We start from the raw sequence: 23821 nt of genomic DNA on the forward strand, positions 1-23821 counted from the left end.
AGTTTAACTCTGGCAGACAGTTAAAGTATTAGTGGATAATTTGTTTCTGGCAGTCTTCATTTTATTCTCTCCTAGGACAACTCATTTAATTTTTCAACTCTTAGTGCATGCCCCTACACCAGGCCATTTCATTTCCAATGCATAGTCTTCTGGATTTTAGTTGAATCTCTACTCAGTTGGGCCTCATTCTGGCTGGGCTGAAACTCCAATGTCTTTCATGTCAGCATGAACAGTAGTGTCATTATTCAGCTTTTAGCCCTACAGAATGTGATCTCTGCTAGTTTTCTGTCTTTTCTGCCTATATAACACCTAGCCCTCCTCTAGGGACCTGCTGTAAATCTTCACATAGACTCTTCTCCCACCTCCCACCCCCAATACATATATACACACAGCTTCTTATCAGTACTTTTTACCATAAATTCCATCTTCAGTTCTAATCTTTGCCTCCTCACTCAGCAAGATAGCTTCTTTGCTTGTTTTCCAGTTTCTTGCTCTGAAGTGGTAAAACGCTTTCAGGCAGAAAACTACTGTGCTTGTAAGGTCACCATGTGTGTTTCCCTTCTCTCAGAGTCAGGCTTAAAAACAGGTGCTTCATATATAATTGTCCAGTTTTATGATGGTTTTCTGTGGGAGAGAAATTCTGAGATTGACCGACTATTTTTATTTTTGTAAGTTTAATAGGTCCATGTAATTCTATTTAAGGATATGTTCAATTTTACCACTTATCCTATTACTTTAGATTTCACTTTTTCCAATTTTGTGTTTACAACCTTAAATGAACTGTTTTAAGCCATTTACACACATTATTTAATCCTCACCCTGTGAGATAGGTATGAAACTGAATTATAAATCAGTTGTATGATTTACATAAGTTCACACAGCTGCTAAAAGGTAGAAATATATATTCTGGCAGTAGAGTCTGTGTTCTTAATATAGTATGTATATTGTTTTCTGTGGAACAAATACTTTTTGTTGCTTATTTAACAGCTAATTAAACAAAATGTTCATTTATTTATGATTTCTTTATGTGAAATATTTCATAATGATTCTTACTGTTTATTTTTATAGATCTTACAAGTATTCTAAAGTGGTTTGATGCATGCTATTCTCTTCGTGAATTGAATATCACTGGAAACCCACTTCTTCAAGAAATAAACTGGAGGTAAAAAACAAAACAAAACACTGTTGTACCCTATGTACATACTTTATGATAGTTGTAGAGAACAGAAGTTGGTGAAAATTGTTTTGAGTATACAGTTTGCTTGGGAAAAGTTAATAAAGATAATTTAAAAGTTATTCAAGACAAAATAGTTTTGTAAGAATAGTTTGAACATATTTTTCAAACTATAATAATTTTTGGCATTTTATGAACTAATGCAGATTTGAACTGATAATTCTGATCCATATTACTATTTTGTGATAGTGTTAGTATGATGTTAACTTGTTTTTATTTTTATTTATGAAAAGGCATTTATTTGTTGGGAATTACTTTTTAGGAGTCACCTAAATCTCTTAAAATTGTTTCCCTTCTGTCAATAATTTGATTTTGTTTTAATTTCTTAAAATAAGAAGTTTGTATATGTTATATGTATTATAAGCACGTGATTTCATGCCTCCCTTTGAAACATTGCAGTACATAGGTGTAAATGAAGGAAAGTATTCTGTAATTTTAAAAATTAATTTTCTTCTTCAAAAAAGTTATTCTAATTGAAACTCTCATATTATGTTAGCACTGTTTCCCCTAAATTGACTAGCATCTTTTATATAATCAACTTTTTAAAAGATAATTTACATATAATAAATGTGTTTTTTTTTAATCACCCCAGAAAATTACCTCATTCGCTGTTGCTGTCAGTTCCTTCTCCTGGGACTTTAAAACTGTCTCTCCACTGTTTTTATGGCTTCCATGGTTTTTTACCTAAAGTTAGCTGACATTCTTATCTTCATTCCTCTATCTCTGGATACTTTTCTAAAAAATCCTCACCTAAGGATATGTTTAGACAGGAAGGGGGAGGGGTGGAGAGAGTGAGGGGAAGAGAGAGAGAGAGAGAAAGAGGGAGGGAGGGAGGGAGAGAGAGAGAGAGAGAGAGAGAGAGAGAGAGAGAGAGAGAGAGAGAGATTGATTGCCTACCATATGTGCCCAACTTGAAACCTAGGTATGCGGCCTGACCAGGAATTGAACCTGCAACCTTTTGGTGTACAAGACAATACTCCAACCAATTGAGCCACCTCCCCAGCTCTGTCTCTGGATACTTTTTTAAAAAAATGTGTTTTTATTAATTTTAGAGAGGAAGGGAGAGGGAGAGAGAGAAAACATTGAGTCTGCAACATGTGTCCTGAGTGGGAATCGAGCCAGTGACCTCCGAGTGCATGAGATGTCACTCAACCAACTGAACCACACTGGCCAGGGCTGCCTCTGGATAGTTTTAAGATGTTCCCTTTATAAGTGCTTTTCAGCAGTTTGATAATGGTGTGTTTGTTATGATTATATATGGATTTATTCTGCTTAGAATTAATTAAACCTCTTGGAATTAAGGGATTGATAATTTCCATAAAATCTGAGACTTTTTGCCCTGCTTGGTTTGGGTCAGTGTATAGAATGCCGGCTTGTGGACTGAAGGGTCCTAGGTTGGATTCTGGTCGGGGATTGGGGGCACGTGCCTGGGTTATGGGCTTGACCACCGTTGGGGGGTGTGCAGGAGGCAGCCGATCAGTGATTCTCTCACATCTTTGATTTTTCTATCTCTCTCTTCCCTCTCTGAAATCAATAAAAATATATACTTTAAAAAAAATCTGAGCATTTTTGGCCATTATTTTTTCAAATATTTTTCTGCCTCCTTCCTATCTTGCCTTACTAGGACTCCAGTTTCACCAATATTATACCAGTTGATATATCCCAGAAATTGCTATTGCTCTGTTATTACATTTATAATACTTTTTTTTTCTGGCTGCATTTCACTCTTAATAGTTATTGCTGTGTCTTCAAGTTTCCTGATATTTTCTTCTTATGTATCTACTCTGTAATTCATTTTATCCAGACTATTTTTCAATTCAAATTTTAGATGTTGTCATTCATCTTTAGAAGTTTCATTTATGCCTTAACACCATTTGCAATTTTTCTCCTAATCGTGCTCATGTTTTCCTGAATCATCTTGGCAGAATATTTATAATGCTGTTTTCACATTCTTGTCTGCTAGTTCCATCAACTTTTTCATTTTGAGTTTGGTTGTCAATGGTTTCTTTTTTCTGATTGGGTCATATTGTCCTGCTTTTTGCATAACTGGTAAATTTTGGTTGTATTACATACATTTTAAATTTGATATTGTTGATATCATATTTTTTAAAAAATAAATGGCTTCTATTTTGTTTCTGACATGCAGCAGCTAAATTAATTGGAATTAGTGAGACATGTTCAAAGCTTGCTTTTAAATTCTGTGGGAAATCTTTAGACTAGTGCTAATGTAGTCCCACTACTGTGGTGTTGAGTTTCTGAGTATTCTCCCTAATACCTCTTATAGGTATTCTTTCAACTTTAGCTGATCAGAATTACTTTCAGTCCTGTGCCCTATATGGATTCCTATCATGTTTCTGTTTTTTGCTTTCCACTGGTTCTTTCCCTTGTTCTCACACACCCTCTGATCATTACTCATTTACCCAGGTCCAGGTCAATTGCATCCCAGAATACTGAGACTTGCATATGTCCACTTTGGAATTTCTAGTGATGATTCTGGCCTAAACTTGTGTTTCTTTTAATATTCAGAAGCATTCATTTGTTAAAAGATTCAACATGATTTATTATACATTTGACATTCGTGTCATGTCAGGTCATGGGTACATCAAGGCAGAACAAAGCTAAAATAGACTGGGTATGCAACCCAGTACATCAAGGTGAGTTGGTAAAATGCAAGTATAGGGAAAAGCAATCATTTCTTAAAGTTTAGATAGGAATATCTGTTTCAGGATACTCAGAGTTTGGATCAAGTCAGCAAGTCTTATCAATTTGATCACGTAGTGAAAATAGAACAGTCTTGAGCAAAATATAGGGAAGAAGGAATTTAAGATTTAAAAAGGGGTTGTTATGACATCTGACTTTAGGGCAGAAGCAGTTGACTCTTTGCTCTGACTTGATTTCCCTATGATACATGGCCACAGTCAAGGAGACCCTGGTTCTGATATCTTCAGAAGGCATATAGAATATCTTACAGAGGAACCAGTGATCTTGTTATGGTTAAAATTTCTATATCTTGTTTAATTTACCTGCAGAACAAGACAAGAGCGTTTAGGGAGTAGTCTCTGCTGCCTCCCTTGTCTGAGGCCTCTGCTAACCTCTCTAATACTCTCTTGCCAGATGTACAAGGTTGGGCAAATGTAGGTTTACAATTGGAATAAAAGTAGATAAAACAATAATTAATAAATAGCTATACAAGTATAAACTTTGTTTTGTGTACTCACAACTGTAAACCTACTTTTACCCACCCCTGAATTGGTTTCCTATATTTGTTAATTGGTCTTTAGTTAAGAAAATTGCATTTTTACACCAAGTCAAATACCTGTGTAATTTGCTACTTGTGAAACTTTTGTATCACAGTAGAGGTATTATCTTTGACAGAAAGTGTTTTTTTTCCCCAAAGCTCAGGTTCCACATAAATTTTTAATGTTACACTGTTGTTATTTTTTAGGAAAAATTATTATGTATCCACATGTTTTAGAACAGAACTTGTCAATTTCTACTTTAGAAACATGCTTCCAAATACAGTTTAAATTGTGTAGCATAGAGAAAAAAGTATTATCCAGTGCAATAATTCTCATTGCTATCGCTCACAAGATCACAAAAATTACTTGAATTCTTGGGTTACATTGAATTTCCTTTATAAGGCATATCCCCAGACCACCAACTTTATCATCGTCTGGAAACCTATTAGAATGCAAAATCTTGGATGCTACCCAGACTCACTCAATCAGAAACTAGGGGATGACGACTTATCTGTGCTTTACTAAGCCCTTTGTATGATTCCATACTCACTAAAGTTGGGAAATCACTGTGTTTTTAAACAAGTACATTCTAATCCTGCCCCATACTGTGTGATTCTAGGCAAATAACTTTCCCAGCTCTCTAAATCATCATTGATAAAGTCATGATAAAAATAGTGCCTGTTTTATGGAGTAGTTGTGAGAATTGAATGGGATAATATACATATTTTTTTTAAGAACAATTCCTGGAAGCACACAAAAATCTACCTTTGTCTATTTCTAGGGAAACCAGACCATATATATATATATATATATATATATATATATATATATATATATATATCCTCAATCTCCAAGTATTTAGGGGGTGCCTACCATATGTAAATAGTGTCATAACATGTTGGACATTATAAAGGAAAGTCAATGTAACCCAAGAATTCAAGTAATTTTTTGTGATCTTGTGAGGGATAGCAAAGAATGATAACCATGAAAACTAATAGCAAACACTCAAATAGCATTTACTTTGTGCCAGCACTGTTCTCATTTAATCCCTACAATATGCATAGTTAAATAATTAACTGGTATCCCCATTTTATAGTTAAGGTAAATTAGTCACAAAAAGGCTAAATAACATTGAAGGTCCTACAACTAGCAAGTGGAAGAGCCCAGATTCAAACCATGCAGTGAGGTTCCAGAGTCTGTGCTCTTAACTCTTACATTTTAGTACCTAACACTGATAATTATTGAAGGCATAGATATGGTTTAGAAATTTGGGAATACCACCTTTATTTAGTGCAACTAGGAAACACTGCCTTCCCTGAAGAGGAAAACTTTGAGTTAAACCTCTCAAGTTTGGTAAGATTTAAAATCAAGTTTAAAAAAACCACACAAACACAGAAAACAGCCTGATGAAGGAAATAACTGCGAAAAGAGGTCAGGTGTCTGTGTTAAAAGTCTGTGCTTGTCTTGCTTTGTGATTTAAAGCACTAACCTCAAGTCTTGGGTCCTTATTTCTAGGATTCAGATCTTAGAGGAAAATCTTTCATACAAAAAGAAGAGTATAATTATGTCCAAAAGACTCTGCTTGACAGGAAATATTATTTATAATGAAAATACATGGTGGGCTGTTTTTAAATAGCTATCTTTATTTTCCAAAGTAACTATGTAGACTAAGTCTACGATGAAAAATAAAATAAGTAGTTATGCCCATGATTCAGAGCCATATCTTTAGGGGCAATGGTTTTTCTATTAGGTGTTGGACAGATAAGGCATGGATTCTCCTGCTGATCCAGTATCAGTTTCCATTCAAGGAGCTGTTATGCTGCCAGTTGCAATTAGAAACAAACTATCTATAATAATAAAAGTGCAATATGCTAATTAGACTGGATGGCCGAACTACCTTCTGGACGACATTCCCTGGACAACCTTCTGGACAAAGCCGGGGCTGGGAAGCCTGAGGCAAGCCGTCACAGCTGCGAGGGCCAAGCCCCTTGCAGGAATTTTGTGCATCGGGCCTCTAGTCCTATATAATAAAAGGGTAGTATGCAAATTGACCCTAACGGTAGTACAACTGGTCGCTATGATGCGTACTGACCACCAGGGGGCAGATGCTCAATGGAGGAGCTGTCCCCTGGTGGTCAGTGCGCTTCCACAGGGGTAGTGCCGCTCAGCTGCCTCATGGCTGGCCAGCGCAGCATCAGTGGCGGGAGCCTCTCCTGCCTCTGCGGCAGCACTAAGGATGTTTGACTAATGGCTTAGGCCCGCTCTGCATGGGCCTAAGACATTAGTTGGACATCCCCCAAAGGCTCCCAGGCTGACAGAGAGATGTCTGACTGCCAGCTGGAGATAGGGCCTAAGCTGGCAAGAGGACATCCCCGAGGGTTCCCAGACTGTGAGAGGGCACAGGCTGGGCTGAGGGACCCTCCCGAGTGCCTGAATTTTTGTGCACTGGGCCTCTAGTGTCCTGAATAATCTTCAAATTTATTTTTATTTATATGAAGCATAAACACTTATTTTTAATAGAATATGCTTGTGGTAAATATACTTATATTAGTCTATTAAAATCTAGATATTGAATTTATTGAGGGGTGTCATTGGTAAATAAAATTGTATAGGTTTCAGGTGTACAGTTCTATAATATATCATCCTATCTAATAAAAGAGCAATATGCAAATTAACCATCACTCAGTCACAAAGATAGCAGCGTCCACGGAACTGGAGCGAGCAGGAGGCTTGGATTGCCCCTGGCGATGGAGAAAGCCAAGCTTCCCGCCTGCCCTGGCCGGCACTGGGCTCCGCTCAAGGCTACAAAGTTCCAATAATAGAAGATAAATAAATCCCAGATACCTGCAAACATCCATCAGCCCCTCACCCAGGCTGGCCAGGCACCCCAGTGGGAACCCCCACCCGAAGGGGATGTGGCCAGCCTGAAAACTGCCCTCAGTCCCTCACCCAGCCTGGCCAGGCACCCCAGCAGGATCCCCACCCTGATCCGGGACACCCTTCAGGGCAAATCAGCCGGCCCCCACCCGTGCACCAGGCCTCTATCCTATATAATAAAAGAGTAATATGTAAATTGACCCTAACAGCAGAACGACTGGGAATGACTGGTCACTATGACACACACTGACCACCAGGGGGCAGACACTCAATGCAGGAGCTGCCCCCTGGTGGTCAGTGCACTCCCACATGGGGAGCTCTGCTCAGCCACAAGCCAGGCTGATGGCTGCCAGTACAGTAGTGGTGGCAGGAGCCTCTCCCGCCTCCTCAGCAAGCGCTAAGGATGTCCAACTGCAGCTTAGACCTGCTCCCTGCTGGCAAGTGGACAACCCCCGAGGACTTCTGGGCTGCCAGAGGCATGTCTGACTGCCAGCTTAGACCCGATCCCCCGGGGAGTGGGCCTAAGCCAGCAGGTGGACATCCCCCAAGGGGTCCCAGACTGTGAGAGGGCACAGGCTGGGCTGAGGGACCTCCCCCCCGCCCCCCGCCGAGTGCACAAATTTTTGTGCACCAGGCCTCTAGTCTGTATATATTATTGTGTTTTCACCATCCAAAGTCAAGTCTCCTTCCATCACCATTTATCCTCCCCTTACTCTCTTCTATCTCCCCCCACCCCCTCCATTCTCCTCTGGTAAACACTATGCTGTTGTCTGTGTCTATGAGGTGTTTTTTTAATCCCTTCACCTTTTTCACCCAGCCCTGCAACACCCCCCCTCCAAAAAAAAAAGATATATAGCTAGATATTCACATGTGGCACTTACTTAACTATATATACAGTGGGGCCTTGACTTACGAGTTTAATTCGTTCCGTGACGGAGCTCGTAACTCAAATTACTCATATGTCAAATCAATTGTGAATGAGTGAGACACTTGATGCTGGGCTGATGTTGTGGCGTTCACTGTGACGTTCGCTGCGCCAACTAGCGGTGGGATATCGGAAGCTGGCTCATAACCCGAATTTTAGCTCGCAACTCAAAGCAAAAAATCGGCCGAGAGACAGCTCGTATCTCAAAAAACTCATTAGTTGGGACACTCGTAAGTCAAGGCCCCACTGTACTTTATAGTCTTAAAGAAGATATTTAATTAGAAATAATACTGAAAGAAAATAGGTAGTATTTATATCATAAATACTAGAGGCCCAATGCACGAAATTCATGTACTGGGGTGGGGAGGAGGTCTCCCAGCCAGGCCTGTGCCCTGTCACAGTGTGGGAGCCGCGTGATGGATCGCTCCAAAGAGGTAGGCCCTGCCCACCCATCCGGGGCTCCTCGATGGATTGCCCCAAAGAGGTAGGCCAGAGTCGGGGGTCCTGCCTCCACACCGCGTGGAGCCAGGATGTGGGACCCCCAGAACCCTGAGGCAGGCCTCACCATGTGGAACTGGGCCCCCAGGCAGGCTTCCCATGCAGAGCTGGGGAACCCCAGGCAGGCCTCCTTGCATGGAGCCGGGGTACCCGCCTCTTCCCGGCTCCGTGCACAAAGCTGGGAGGAGGTGGGACCCCCAGGCAGGCCTCACTGCATGGAGCTGGGAGGAGGCAGCACCCTCAGGAAGTCCTCACCGTGTGGAGCCGAGGGACCCCCAGGCAGGCCTCGCCATGCGGAGCTGGGCCCCCAGGCAGGCCTCGCCATGCGGAGCTGGGGCCCCCAGGCAGGCCTCGCCATGCGGAGCTGGGGCCCCCAGGCAGGCCTCGCCATGCGGAGCTGGGGCCCCCAGGCAGGCCTCGCCATGCGGAGCTGGGGCCCCCAGGCAGGCCTCGCCATGCGGAGCTGGGGCCCCCAGGCAGGCCTCGTCATGTGGAGCTGGGGCCCCCAGGCAGGCCTCGTCATGCGGAGCTGGGCCCCCAGGCAGGCCTCGCCTCATGGAGGTGGGACCCCCAGGCAGGCCTCGCCATGCAGAGCTGGGCCCCCAGGCAGGCCTCGCCATGCGGAGCTGGGCCCCCAGGCAGACCTCCCAGGCAAGCCTCGCCATGCGGACTGGGACCCCCAGGCAGGCCTCGCCATGCGGACTGGGGCCCCCAGGCAGGCCTTGCCACATGGAGCAGCGAGGAGGTGGGACACCAGGCAGGCTCTGTGTCGCACATGCAGCGTCAAGCCCAGCCCAGCCCAGCCGCGTGCGCCCGCTGTGTGCACAGCCATCTTGTGACAGCATGAGGGCATCATGGCGTGATGACTACTTAGGCTTTATTAGTAAAGATATACATAATTTAGCCATTATAATTTTTATATTTAAATGAACTTTTCTGGACTAGAGTAATACCAACTTGAAAATAGTACATATCAAATTTCACTTATATTAGTTGGCATAATTTTTCATAATTTTAAAAAGACTCATTTATCTAAAGGTTTTAATATCTCATAATCTATAAAATATGGATTTGCTAATGCAAGTATCAACTCAAACTTTAACCAGTATGTTCTAATGAACTTTACATAACCCTTTGATACCAACAAAGGGATTAGTTGTAGATTTTCCCAATTGGCTTTTTACTTTCATGTCTAGCCAACGATAGCAGGGACAAAACTGATGTGCTAAAAAAAAAAAATCTCTTTTTAGAACTTAAACCACAGACTCAGTTTGGAATCTCCTTTGGGAATTTGTTTCATTCATTAATGATTAATAGAGCTTCTTAAGTGACAGAATATTTACCAGGCAGTTTTCACTAAATGAAATATTGATTCAGCCCTTGACCAAGAGGAACCCAGATGGCAAAACTAATGTTGAGATACATTGTATTCTTATACGTGAAAAGACTTGTTACAGTACTTTCTAATATATTTATCATAGAGTCCTATAAGGCTGCACTTGAACTTAATTAAGGTCAATCCATGCACTACTGTTACAGATCTGAGAACTAACTGTTCATTTAAAAAAAATTAAAGAAAAAATATTTTAAAGTAAAAGACTAACTCCACTCTAGTTATTATATAAATCACACATTTCAAGATGTTGTCACACTTGTGAAGTTCCCAAGCAAATGAATTTTTTACATCCAAAAGAAGTTCGAAATATTCTGACTAATATAAATCATTTGGTAACTTTTTTATATATAAAGATGATAAATATAATATTAAAATATTCCAAAGGTAAAAATTCAAGCCCTGTTGAACCAACTCTAGAATTATTCCCTATAGCTAAAATGGTGTATTAACTTAGTAATATCTATGTCAATAACCATGTCCAAAATATAATATTTGATGATAAATACTATACCATTTTGTCTCTTGATGATGTGGTTTCAGTTAACATCAGAATAGATTCCACATAGCACCAACTGCACACCTAATGTCTACTATTACTTTTGAATTTATTTATTTTTAATTATTTTGTTTGTAGCTTAAACATTTGTTTAGTTAAAATAAAATATGCTGGGGGTAAAAATTTTGATCTATCCATTAATCTGAAAAAGCAAATTCTTATATATATTTTCTCTAGGATTGTATTAGATTATTTGGTGAAGTGGCTCTTTATTTTATCTTCACATTTTAAAATAGAAAACTGGTTTCTTCCGTATATTTGATATGGATTCTCTAATTTCAGTCTCACAGGAATATTTTTCTAAAAAACTTTCATGCCACTTATATAAGATCAGTGGCAGCCCTGGCCGGGTGGGTCAGTTGGTTGGAACATCATCCTGTACACCAGGAAGCTGAAGATTTGATTCCTGGTCAGAGCACATGCTTAGATTCTGGATTCAATTCTCAGTTGAGGCGCATATGGGAGGCAAGGATCTCTCTCTTTCTTTATCTGTTTTTCTCTCTAAGTAAAATAAATAAACATATGCTCAGGTAAAGATTAAAAAGAATTAATGACAATGTTAATCAGTGAACAGATCATCTATAATAATAGAAGCGTAATATGCTGATTAGAGCAGACGTCCTTAGGGATGACCTTCTGGATGAAGCCGCCTTGCCCAAGGCAGAGGCAGAGGAGGCTGCCGTGGTGCCCTTACATTGGGCCTCTAGTCTATCTACACTAATTAAAGAGAAAGCTGCAAATTAACCATCACTCCACTACACCCACTAGCCAATCAGGAGCGAGTATGCAAATTAACCCAACTAAGATGTCAGTGGCCACGGTGCTGGAGTGAGCAGGAGGCTTGGGTTGACCCTGGCGATGGAGGAAGCCAAGCTTCCCGCCTACCCTGGCTGGCCCTGGGCTCCACTCAAGGCTACAAAGTTTCAATTATAGAAGATAAATAAATCCCAGATACCTGCTTTCAGCCCACCCTGGCCTCCGCTCAAGGAGGCGCTGAAAAATAAAAGGAAAAAAGAAAAGGAGAGGCAGGGAGCTTGGGTCGCTGGGGGGCGTGGCCCGCCTGAAAGTGGTCATCAGTCCCTCACCCAGGCTGGCCAGGCACCCCTGCGGGACCCCCCCCCCCCCCCGAAAGGGCTGTGGGCAGCCTGAGAACGGCCCTCAGCCTCTCACCCAGGCTGGCCACACCCCCATGGGGTGACGGTCCCTGCTGGGGGGCTTGGCCAGTCTGCAAACAGCCATCAGTCCCTCACCCAGGCTGGACAGGCACCCCAGTAGGGACTCCCACCCTGAAGGGGGTGTGGCCAGCCTGAAAACACACTTAGGCTGGCCACACCCCCATGTGGTGAGGGTCCCCAATGCGGGGCTTGACAAGCCTGCAAACAGCCCTCAGCCCTTCACCCAGGCTGGCCAGGCACCTCAACGGGACCCCCACTCTGATCTGGGACACCCTTCAGGGCAAACCAGCTGGCCCTCACCCATGCACCAGGCCTCTATCCTATATAATAAAAGGGTAATATGCAAACTGATCCTAACAGCAGAACCACTGAGAATGACTGGTCACTATGACACACACTGACCACCAGGGGGCAGATGCTCAATGCAGGAGCTGCCCCCTGGTGGTCAGTGCGCTCCCACATGGGGAGCTCTGCTCAGCCACAAGCCAGGCTGATGGCTGCCAGCACAGCAGTGGTGGTGGGAGCCTCTTCTGCCTCCTCAGCAGCGCTAAGGGTGTCCAACTGCAGCTTAGGCCTGCTCCTCGCTGGCAAGTGGACATCCCCCGAGGGCTCCCAGGCTGCCAGAGGGATGTCTGACTGTCAGCTTAGGCCTGATCCCCCCGGGAACGGGCCTAAGCCAGCAGGTGGTCATCCCCAGAGGGGTCCCAGACTCTGAGAGGTCACAGGCCGGGCTGAGGGCGCCAGATGCAGGGCTCATGGCTGACGAGCACCGCTGTGGTGGCGCAACACTCTCCCAATTGGGACTAACTGGGCATGAGCCTGTAGTAGGTGCAGTAGGGCCAGGATGAGTGGGAGTGGCAAACAGGAGTAGCAGGCGGCATTGGGCTGCCAATGTCAGCCCAATCCCCACAGGCCATGCCCAGGAACCCCACCCATGCATGAATTCGTGCACTGGGCCTCTAGATGTAATATAACTACCTAGGCCCACAATATCTCATATTTTCTGGCCAATTCTTCTAACATCATTGATATATAGGTTTTGTTATTTTTCACGAAAGCTTTATTTTTCTTAAAAATTAAAGACAATTTTTAAATGATTAGAATTCCAGAGTTGAGTTTAACCTGAGCATCTCTGATTTTAGCATAATGTGTTGTAGTCTATTTCATTCCTAATACCATGGTTGTTATTCTGTAAGGTGCACAAGGCTATATTTTATAATTAGAGACTAGAGGCCCGGTGCACAAAAATTTGTGCACTCAGGGGGTCTCTCAGCCCAGCCTGTGCCCTCTAACAGTCTGGGACCCCTCTGGGGATCTGGCTTAGGCCCTCTCCCCAGGGGATTGGGCCTCAGCTGGCAGTCAGACATCTCTCTGGAAGCCCGGGAGCCCTTGGGGGATGTCCACTTGCCAGCAGGAAGAAGGCCTAAGCTGCAGTTGGACATCCTTAGCGCTGCTGAGGAGGTAGGAAGATAAATAAAACTTCCCACCACTGCTCCCACCACCACTGCTGTGCTAGCAGCCATCAGCCTGGCTTGTGGCTGAGCAGAGCTCTCCCTGTGGGAGTGCACTGACCACCAGGGCGCAGCTCCTGCAATTAGCATGTACCCCCTGGTGGTCAGTGTGTGTCATAGTGACCAGTCATTCCCAGTTGTTCTGTTGTTAGGGTCAATTTGCATGTTACCCTTTTATTATATAGGACTAGAGGCCCGGTGCACAAAAATTTGTGCACTCGGGGGGAGGGGGGTTCCTCGGCCCGGCCTGTGCCCTCTCGCAGTCTGGGACCCCTCAGGAGATAACGACCTACTGGCTTAGGCCTGCTCCCGGGTGGCAGAGGGCAGGCCCAATCCCTAGGTGCAGCCCCTGGTCGGGCTCAGAGCAGGGTCGATTGGGGAGTTGGGGCACCGGCCCCTGTCACACTCAAGGCAGGGTTGATGGGGAGGTTGTGGTGCCACCCCCAGTCACGCACAGAGCAGGGCCAATCAGGGGGTTGGGGGCTGCCCTAGTCACTCACAGAACAGGGCCCATCGGGGGGTTGGGGCTCTGTACCCTGTCATGCACAGAGCAGGGCCCATCAGGGGGTTGGGGAGCTCCCCCTGTCACTCACAGAGTAGGGCCGATAGGGGAGTTGGGGCACGGCCCCCTGTCACACACAGAGCAGGGCGGATTAGGGGTTTGGGGTGCCACACCCTGTCACACACAGAGCAGGGCCCATGGGGGGGGTAGGGGCGCCGCACCCTGTCACAAACAGAACAGGGCCGATTAGGGGGTTGGGGCGCTGCACCCTGTCACACACAGAGCCGCAGGGCGATCAGGAGGTTGGGGCGCTGCACCCTGTCACACACAGAGCCACAGGGTGATCAGGGGTTTGGGGAACTACCCCCTATCAGGCACAGAGCAGGGCTGATCAGGGGGTTGGGGCGCCTTCCCCTGTCACGAACAGAGCAGGGAGGATAGGGAGGTTTTGGCCCCACCCCCTGTCACACACAGAGCCGCAGGGCGATCAGGGGGTTTGGGCGCTGCCCCCTGTCATGCTGATCCCGGTGCCGGGAGGCCTCTCGGCTCTGCTGATCCTGGTGCTGGGAGGCATATTACCCTTTTACTATATAGGATAGAGGCCTGGTGCATGGGTGGGGCAGGCTCGTTTGCCCTGAAGGGTGTCCTGGATCAGGGTGGGGGTCCCCACTGGGGTGCCTGGCCAGCCTGGGTGAGGGGATGATGGCTGTTTTCAGCTGGTCACACACCCTTCAGGGTGGGGGTCCCTATTGGGGTGCCTGGCCAGTCTGGGTGAGGGGCTGAGGGCTGTTTTCAGGCTGGCGGGTGACTGAAGCTCCCAACCGCTCCTTTTTTTCTTTCTTTCTTTCTTTTTTTTATTCTGGGCCAGCTTTAGCTCTGAGGCTTGGCTCCAGCTCTTAGGCCTCCACTGCTGAAAGCAGGTATCTGGTTTGTTTGGGTTCTATAATTGAAACACTGTTTCAAGTCCAGCTCTGAGATCCCGGTTGGTTGAAAGCAGGTTTCTGGGGTTTTGTTTAGCTTCTATATTTGTAACTATGTTTCAAACTGCAAGCTCAGAGGCTGGCAAGGCAGGCGGGGTACGTTGGAGTCCTCCGTCACTGAGGCAAGCAAGCCTCATGTTCCATTCAAGCTGCCTGGCTGCTGGCCGCCAACTTGACTGGCAGTTAATTTGCATATCACCCTGAGTAGCCGATGGGAAGTGTAGCGGACGTACGGCTAATTACCATGTTTCTCTTTTATTAGATAGGATGTAGGCCTGGTGCAGGGGTGGGGGCCAGCTGGTTTGCCCGGAAGGGTATCCCAGATCAGGGTGGTGGTCCATTGGGGTGCCTGGCCAGCTTGTGTGAGAGGCTGATCACCGTTTTCAGGCTGGCCACGCCCCCCGGCGACCCAAGCTCCTAGCCTCTCCTTTTTCTCTTCTTTCTTTTTTCAGTGCCTCATTGAGCAGAGGCCAGGGTGGGCTGGAAGCTGGTATCTGGGATTTATTTATCTTCTATAATTGAAACTTTGTAGCCTTGAGCAGAGCCCAGGGCCAGCCAGGGTAGGCGGGAAGCTTGGCTTCCTCCATCGCCAGGGTCAACCCAAGCCTCCTGCTCACTCCAGCACCGTGGCCACTGACACCTTAGTCACCTTAGTTGGGTTAATTTGCATACTCGCTCCTGATTGGCTGGTGGGTGTAGCGGAGTGATGGTTAATTTGCAGCTTTCTCTTTTATTAGTGTAGATTCCTCCAGATCCACCAGTACATGTCTGATGTAACTGAAGACTCTGTATTTTAAAAAGTGTCCCTGGCACCACTGGTGCAGCAACTCGAGGGCAATCTTTTCAGAAACAATACCTGCAGGGTTGAAGGCACACATAGAGATCTAGCCTTGAATTCCCATCCCATGGATTTACAGTGATTTAGATAAAGGATAGATATGTTAGGCTTGGTGGGTCTCATGTTAGCAGCGTGAGTATTGCCTTTCTTTTGTTGACAGTTGCTAATTTAGCCAAAATGAGACCTGAAAGGTGGCTGCTTAGGAATGTCTCATAGGTGTTACTATATTGGCATGACCACTGAGGGTCCAGGATCCTGGTGAAAAGCTTTGTGTGTTTAACCAGAAATGACTATACCCTAGGAAAAAAAAGTCAGCTTTACCTACCTCCTAAGTAATGCTACTTATAATAAGAAAGTCTGCTTTGTTAACTTTCCTTAGAAGATACACCTATTTCAAAGACTGGAGCCTGTCATTGGTATATTGCATTCCTCGACTCCTCAGGTGCACTCTAGCAGAAATTTGCTTGAAACACAAAGAATTAGAACTGTTTATTATTCTCAAGGACTATTTCAGTCAAGTTATTGAAGCTTTATGTTTGCTCTCCTATAATTTGGGGAATTTAAACTAAAGAAGCAGGAACAGTAATAGAATTAGAGCATCTTTTTTTTAAAGTTGTTTGAACAATACAGTCTTAATTTTCAACACCCTTTATTATCACACCTCAAAAACATCATTATGCCATACCTGGCATTTTATGATTATGACTAAATAAGTTATTTTGACATTACAGTCATGTCTTGATGAAAACTTGACTGGGGACTTTGGTGAATATTTAAAATACTAGGGGTCCAGTGCACGAAATTCATGCACTGGGGGGGGGGGGCGTGGTCCCTCAGCCCAGCCTGCCCCCTCTCACATACTGGGAGCCCTCAGGTGATGTCCTACTGATGTCTTAGGCCCGCTCCCTGCTCCCCTTGGGAAGCGGGCCTAAGCCGCAGTCTGGCCTCCCTTTGTGGGAGACGACTGGGCTGATCAGGGGAAGAAACCAGCCCCATCACCCCGCTGCTGCAGCCACTGCCAGTCACCACAGTCACCAAGGTGTTTTCATCAACACGGACTCCAGTCCCTTCACCATGAAAAAAGGACAACTTTATTTAGGCATTTTCAAGATGTGTCTTTCATAGAATATGACATTTCTTTATTATTTTTTTATCCTCACCTGAGGATATGTTTCCATTGATTTCTAGAGAATGTGGAAGAGAAAGGGAAAGACAGAGAGAAACATCAAAGGGTTAACTGAGGTTTCACTGTGTGTGATCTTGGAATCCATGGCCTAGGAGTAAGGGGTCTCAGGGCCTGAAGCTGAGGTAATATGACTCTTGCCAGTGTGGTGTGACTCTTGCTGAGATAGCATCTCTCTGAAAGTCACGGTGAGAGTCCCGGAGCCCATGACAGTGGGAGGCCAGTGTCCCGTAGTCTGTGGATGAGTCAGCAAGACTCTGGCCAGGGAGATTTCACCCTATGAATCACGAGGGGGTCCAGGATCCAGCAGCTGGGGATGCGGGAATCTCAGAATCTGTTGCTGAAACAACAGGACTTCAGCTGGAGAGGCGCACACTTAGCAACTCACCAAGGAGCCCAAGGTCCAGAGGCCAGGGAAGTAGTAGTCACAGGTTCTACAGCCAAAGCCATGTGCCCTTGGCTGGAGAGTTGCACCCTCAGCAACTCTCTGAGGGATCCTGGAGCCATCTGCCATGGAGGTGAACTCATGGAGTCCACCACTGGAGCAGCATGACCATAGTGTCCAGAAGCCGGAAGCCAGAGAGGGGGAAGTCACAGTGTCTTCTGCTGGAGCTGTGTGCCTGAGGGGCCCTGGAGCCAGCAACCATGAGGTGGATGTCCTGAAGTCTGCAGGTCTGCAGGCGAGGGAGTACCACTTTGACCGGAGTTGCTGCAGGGTTCCAGGCAGTGTCTAAGGCCGGTCTGGGTGATGGTGAGGCTGGGTTCCTAGTGAAGGCTGCTCTCCCCTTCAAGATGGTATGGGCTCCGTGCCCAAGCCCTGCAGCCTGGGGAGTGCCCACAGTCGTGGCAGGGGCTCCCTGTTCAGGAGAGCCTGGTCTGCCAGCTCCTGAGACTTTGTGAGATCTAACTGTCCCTCACACACACATGTACACATCACACATGCCCACACCTCACACGTCCACACACACCCCTTTCACTCCCTCACTCAGTCACACCCTCTCCCTCACGGCGGTCCTGCCAGCCGCCATCTTGCTGAGCTTGTGAAGAGTTTTAAGGCCTGTGTCTATACTCTTTTATTTTTCTTTTCTTTTTTTGCATGTGGTTGTCCAGTTGTTCTAGGACCATTTATCTTTTCTTCATTGTATGCATTTGCTTTTCTGTCAAAGACTAGTTGATGATATCTGCACAGGTCTAAGTCTGGGCTTTTTCTTTAGTTCCACTGATCTATTTGTCTATTATTTTCCCAATGCTACCACGCTCTCTTGATTACTGTATTTTGATAGTAAATATTGAAGTCAGGTAGTGTTAATCTATGAATTTTGTTCTTTTCCTTCAATATTAAGTTAGCTCTTTTGGGTCTTTTTGCTTCTTCATGTAAACTTTAGATACGATTTATTGATGTCCTCAAAATATCTTGTTGGCATTTTGACTGGGGTTGTGTTGAATCTGAAGACCAAATCGGGGACAACTGACTTCTTGACAATATTCAATCTTCTTATATATGAACATAATTTCATGGAACAGCTTTCCACTTATTTAGTTTTCTTTGATACCTTTTTTCAAAGTCCAGTAGTTTTTTCTCAAAAGAACTGTGAGTTTTTAGCTAAGGAGTTTTACTATTCAAGATGTTCTTTTTGCCCCTGTGACCACCAATAAAACCTTGTAGAAAGAAGCTTGCACTCTCCTTGTGAAAGGATTGGGGAGTACTTCAAAATGACTGGGCTTGTTGGAAGTTTTGCTGTCAGACCTGGTTTGGTATAGACTTATACCCATATCTTGTTTATTTATTATTATACAACAAATTAGTTATAAATTACTAATATTATTATATATAATCCTTAGTAATTGAAAGAATAAATAACATAGTTTTAGATTTCCCAGATCATGAAAAGTATGGCAATCCCCACCCCTCTGTTTTAGCCTACACTCATTCTATTTTGTTAAGAAAAACAACCAAAATTCACCTTTATTTCTCAAATAAACAGCAACATTCAGTAAGATTATTTTAATTATCTTCTTTATAAAAGAGTGCATCTGGCATTATTATTATTATAATGCAACCTTTTATTTATTCCCAGATCATTTCCAACTTCTTGAATTTCACTTTTGTATTTAGAAGAAAACAGTTAAATGTAAAGAACTCTAAAACGTATTTTGGATCAGAACAGTTTAAAACAAATTAATAATATTATTTTCTCTACAAAACAGTGACAGTGTCCACGATATACTCTGTGCTTGTATTGTTTAAGTAATAGGCATATGGTTGTTTAGAAATAAATGCTCCTTTTCAATATTTTTTTATGTTTTCAATAGGCATTCTTTACTTAAAATATTACCTGCTCTAAGAATCCTCAATGGTGAAACTCGAGACTCTTGTTCAAAAAGCCACATTGAAGAACACTATCAATCAGAATTAGGACGTTTCCTGTTACTTTGTCAGTCCCAGATTACAGAATTCAACTTACTAATTGAAAACTATGTTACTGGAAAAGGGTAAGACTCTTATCTTTACCTTAATTAAAATACGTAATGCATTTTATACATACGATTAAAAATATTCTCATCAATATAATCATACCTTTTTTGGATTAGAACAGTGTGTTTTAGGGATCGTCTCCCTTCTAAAAATCTGACATCATCTTTACATTGTTTGAAATATATCAATATCTATTTTGAATGTTTTTTAAAAGTTAAAATATTAGGTAAAATAAAATAACGCATGAGGATAGTTTCAACATAAGATGTAAACATTTATACAGTCAATCAATTAATTATAAATTTATTCAATTATTGTAGATAAAACACACAATCAGAATAACATAAGAGAAAATTAGATAAATAAATTGTTGCAATGGAGTAAGGCAAGTTTTACAATATAGATAATATTTATATATACAAGGGGTATCACACATCCTATCTAATAAAAAGAAACATGGTAATTGGCGTACGACCGCTACACTTCCCATTGGCTAATCAGGGCGATATGCAAATTAACTGCCAGCCAAGATGGCGGCCGGCAGCCAGGCAGCTTGAAGCTAACGAGGCTTGCTTGCTTCAATGACGGAGGACTCCAACGTACCCCGCCTGCCTTGCCAGACTCTGAGCCTGCAGTTTAAGAAACATTGTAACAAATATAGAAGCTAAACAAAACTCCAGAAACCTGCTTTCAGCGAGCCGGGATCTCAGAGCTGGAGTTTTACATTGTTTCAATTATAGAACCAAAACAAACCAGATACCTGCTTTCAGCAGCAGCAGAGGCCTCAGAGCTGGAGCCAGACCTAAAGCTGGCCCAGAATAAAAAAAAGAAAGAAAAAAAGGAGCAGTTGGGAGCTTCAGCCCTGAGCCCCTCACCCAGACTGGCCAGGCACCCCAATGGGGACCCCCACCCTGAAGGGTGTGTGACCAGCTGCAAACAGCCATCATCCCCTCACCCAGGCTGGCCAGGCACCCCAGTGGGGACCCCCACCCTGATCCAGGACACCATTCAGGGCAAACCAGCCAGCCCCACCCATGCACCAGGCCTCTATCCTATATAGTAAAAGGGTAATATGCCTCCCAGCACCGGGATCAGCGGAGCCGCGAGGCCTCCCAGCACCGGGATCAGCATGACAGGGGGCAGCGCCCAAACCCCCTGATCGCCCTGTGGCTCTGTGTGTGACAGGGGGCGGGGCCACAACCTCCCTATCCGTCCTGCTCTGTGTGTGACAGGGTCCGGTGCCCCAACCCCCTGGTCAGCCCTGCTCTGTGTGTGACAGGTTGTGGCGCCCCAACTCCCTCCCCCTACAGGCCCTGCTCTGTGTGTGACAGGGTAGAGCCATAACCTCCCCATTGGCCCTGCCCTGAGTGTGACAGTGGCAGCGCCCCAACCCCCTGATCGGCCCTGCTCTGTGGGTGATAGAGGGCGGCGCCCCAACCTCCCCCCCCATGGGCCCTGCTCTGTGTGTGATAGGGTAGAGCCATAACCTCCCCATCGGCCCTGCCCTGAGTGTGACAGTGGCGGCGCCCCAAACCCCTGATCCCCCCTGCTCTGTGTGTGACAGGGGGCGGTGCCCCAACTCCCCTGTCGGCCCTACTCTGTGAGTGACAGGGGGGAGCTCCCCAACCCCCTGATGGGCCCTGCTCTGTGCGTGACTGGGGGGAGCTCCCCAACCTCCTGATCGACCCTGCTCTGTGCGTGACAGGGTAAGGAGCCCCAACCCCCCTGATGGGCCCTGCTCTGTGCGTGACAGGGGGGAGCTCCCCAACCCCCTGATGGGCCCTGCTCTGTGCATGACTGGGGGGAGCTCCCCAACCCCCTGATCGACCCTGCTCTGTGCGTGACAGGGTAAGGAGCCCCAACCCCCCTGATGGGCCCTGCTCTGTGCGTGACAGGGGGCAGCGCCCCAACCCCTGGATTGACCCTGCACTGTGGGTGACGGGGTGGCACTGCAACCTCCACATCGACCCTGCCTTGTGTGTGACAGGGGGCGGTGCCCCAACCCCCCCAATTGTCCCTACCCTGAGTGTGACTGAGGGTGGCATCGCAACCTCCTGATCCTCCCTGCTCTGTGCATGACAGGGGTCGGCACCCCAACTCCCCAATCGGCCCTGCTCTGAGCCCAACCAGGGGCTGCACCTAGGGATTGGGCCTGCCCTCTGCCACCCAGGAGCAGGCCTAAGCCTGCAGGGCATTATCTCCCGAGGGGTCCAAGACTGTGAGAAGGCACAGGCCGGGCTGAGGTAACCCCCCTTCCCCCTGAGTGCACAAATTTTTGTGCACTGGGCCTCTAGTCTATATAATAATAGCCTAAGCAACCATTACAGCGGGACAACCAGAACAACCAGTCGCTATGATGCACACTGACCAGCAAAGGGCTGACGCTCAATGCAGGAGCTGCCCCTAGTGGTCAGTGTACTCCCACAGGGAGAACGCCACTCAGCCAGAAGCCGGGCTCATGGCTGGTGAGCACAGCGGCAGAGGCAGGAGCCTCTCCCGCCTCCGTGGCAGCATTAAGAAGCAGCGAGCCGAGTGTAAGGAGCAGCGAGCAGGCGGGTGGTAAGAACCCAGGGGTCCCGGACTGTGAGAGGTTGCAGGCAAGGCTGAGGGACCCCCACCAAGGCATGATATTTGTGCACCAGGCCTCTAGTATTTTATATTTCTACTAGAGGCCCGGCACATGAAATTCATGCACGGGTATGGTCCCTAGGCCTGGCCTGCGATCAGGGCCGTCTTCCCTGGCTGCCCGCAGCTGGCCCCGCCCCCTTCCATCACCCACCCTCAGTTCCCGATTTGCCATCGGGCAATCAGAGCCTGATGGCTCAGGGAAGGGACTGAGAGATTGCCTGTTCCCATCCACTCGCTGGCCCTTTCCCCGCCACATGTCGCTCTCTGTGTGGGGTGACTGGTGGGGCAGGGGACTTGGCTTGGACCTGCCTGAATCCCCTGCCACCCACCCCTGGTTCCCCGTTTGCCATTGGGCAATAGGAGCCTGCTGGCTGGGGAAAGGGACCAAGAGGTGGTCAGTGCACCTCATAGTGACTGATTGAGCAGTTGTTCTGGTCCTTCTGCCATTAGGGTCAATTTGCATATTACCCTTTTATTATATAGGATAGAGGCCCAGTGCACAGGTGGGGCCCGCTGGCCTGCCCTGATGGGGGTCCCAGATCAGGGTGGTAGTCCCTGCTGGGGGGCGGGGCCGGCCAGGGAGATGGGCTGTGGGCAGTTTTCAGGCCGGCCCTGCCCCTGATCGAGGTAGAGGGCCCTGCTTGGGGATGGGGCCAGCTTGGGAAAGGGGCCATGGTTCTTCTGCTGTTTCAGTCGCTGGGCTTTTATTATATAGTGTATTAGGGGAGCATGGTGGAGAAAAGCAGTCCACACATGCACATATTCAGGGTACAGAAACAGAGTAAAATCCTAATCAAATAACAAAAAAGAAAACTCATTTCCCATCCCAAATTTTGAATGCATTATTATGAATGAATTACAAATGATCTTTCTATAACTTTTTTCTAATTTGCATTGCTTCAGAAAACATAAAAAGGAAAATGATCTCCTATTTCACTTATGATGAGGTTTCATTATAACTGGAACAATAATATGGGCTTCCAAATGTCTTAATTATGAAATTATATTATTAAAATATTAATATTTGTACTTTCATACATACTCATCTATATGAGATAGTTTTTCTATTTAAATGTTTTAAAATATAGTCTATTCATATTAAAAAGTAACTTCATAGCTTTCAAAATAATCCAAATTTTCATGCATAATTAATGTTTACTTTGAACAAATACTAAGGTTATTTTGATTTATGTTTGCATAAACCTCAATTTATATCTTCTTGTGAATGTAGGGTAATGTACAATTTTCATGTCAAAGTGATCCTTGACATCCCTCATGTTGAAATTTATATTTCTAAATTCCTTTGGATAATTTATTGTCATTAGCATTGAAAATGGAAAATAGACTGTATTTTATGTTTTGATCATAAACGGTGGTAAATTTAAAGCCTAGCCATAAGCATTTGATATTCTGATATTAAATTGAACCTTTCTGCATCATTAACCAACAAAATTAATTAAATATAAAATATCAAAAAGATATTGGAGGAGCACATATTAACAACTAATCTTTTGTGCTCATAGGGACTATCTAATTATCTCTACATCTTAGGAAATATTTTTTATTTTGTATGCTATTGATAACATTTTTATACATATTTTTATATCCTACATTGTTTCAGAATAAATTTAAGGCAGCTTGGGGGCATATACAGAAAATATATATTTGAAGTAAGTAAAATTACAAATAATAAAACAGAAATAAAGGAAGATAAGTAAAATGTAGACAAAAAATAAGGCTTATACAAATGCAAAGTCCTTTACATTTGCTATTGAGAGCTGTAATCTGGCAAAGTGAAAGTTT

General features: G+C 45.1%; 1 protein-coding gene across 1 annotated transcript in view; it reads left to right on the plus strand.

Annotated features, from left to right (window-relative positions):
- Positions 1-23821, plus strand: part of LRRIQ1 (leucine rich repeats and IQ motif containing 1) — a 251675-nt gene that overhangs the window by 78268 nt on the left and 149586 nt on the right. Inside the window, exons 14-15 of the mRNA XM_059683729.1 lie at positions 1069-1162; positions 19228-19407. Of these exons, the coding sequence (XP_059539712.1) occupies positions 1069-1162; positions 19228-19407 (274 nt within the window). The remainder of the gene's footprint in view (positions 1-1068; positions 1163-19227; positions 19408-23821) is intronic.

This window comes from Myotis daubentonii, chromosome 2 (genome assembly GCF_963259705.1).
Source record: "Myotis daubentonii chromosome 2, mMyoDau2.1, whole genome shotgun sequence".
Classification (NCBI taxonomy): domain Eukaryota; kingdom Metazoa; phylum Chordata; class Mammalia; order Chiroptera; family Vespertilionidae; genus Myotis; species Myotis daubentonii.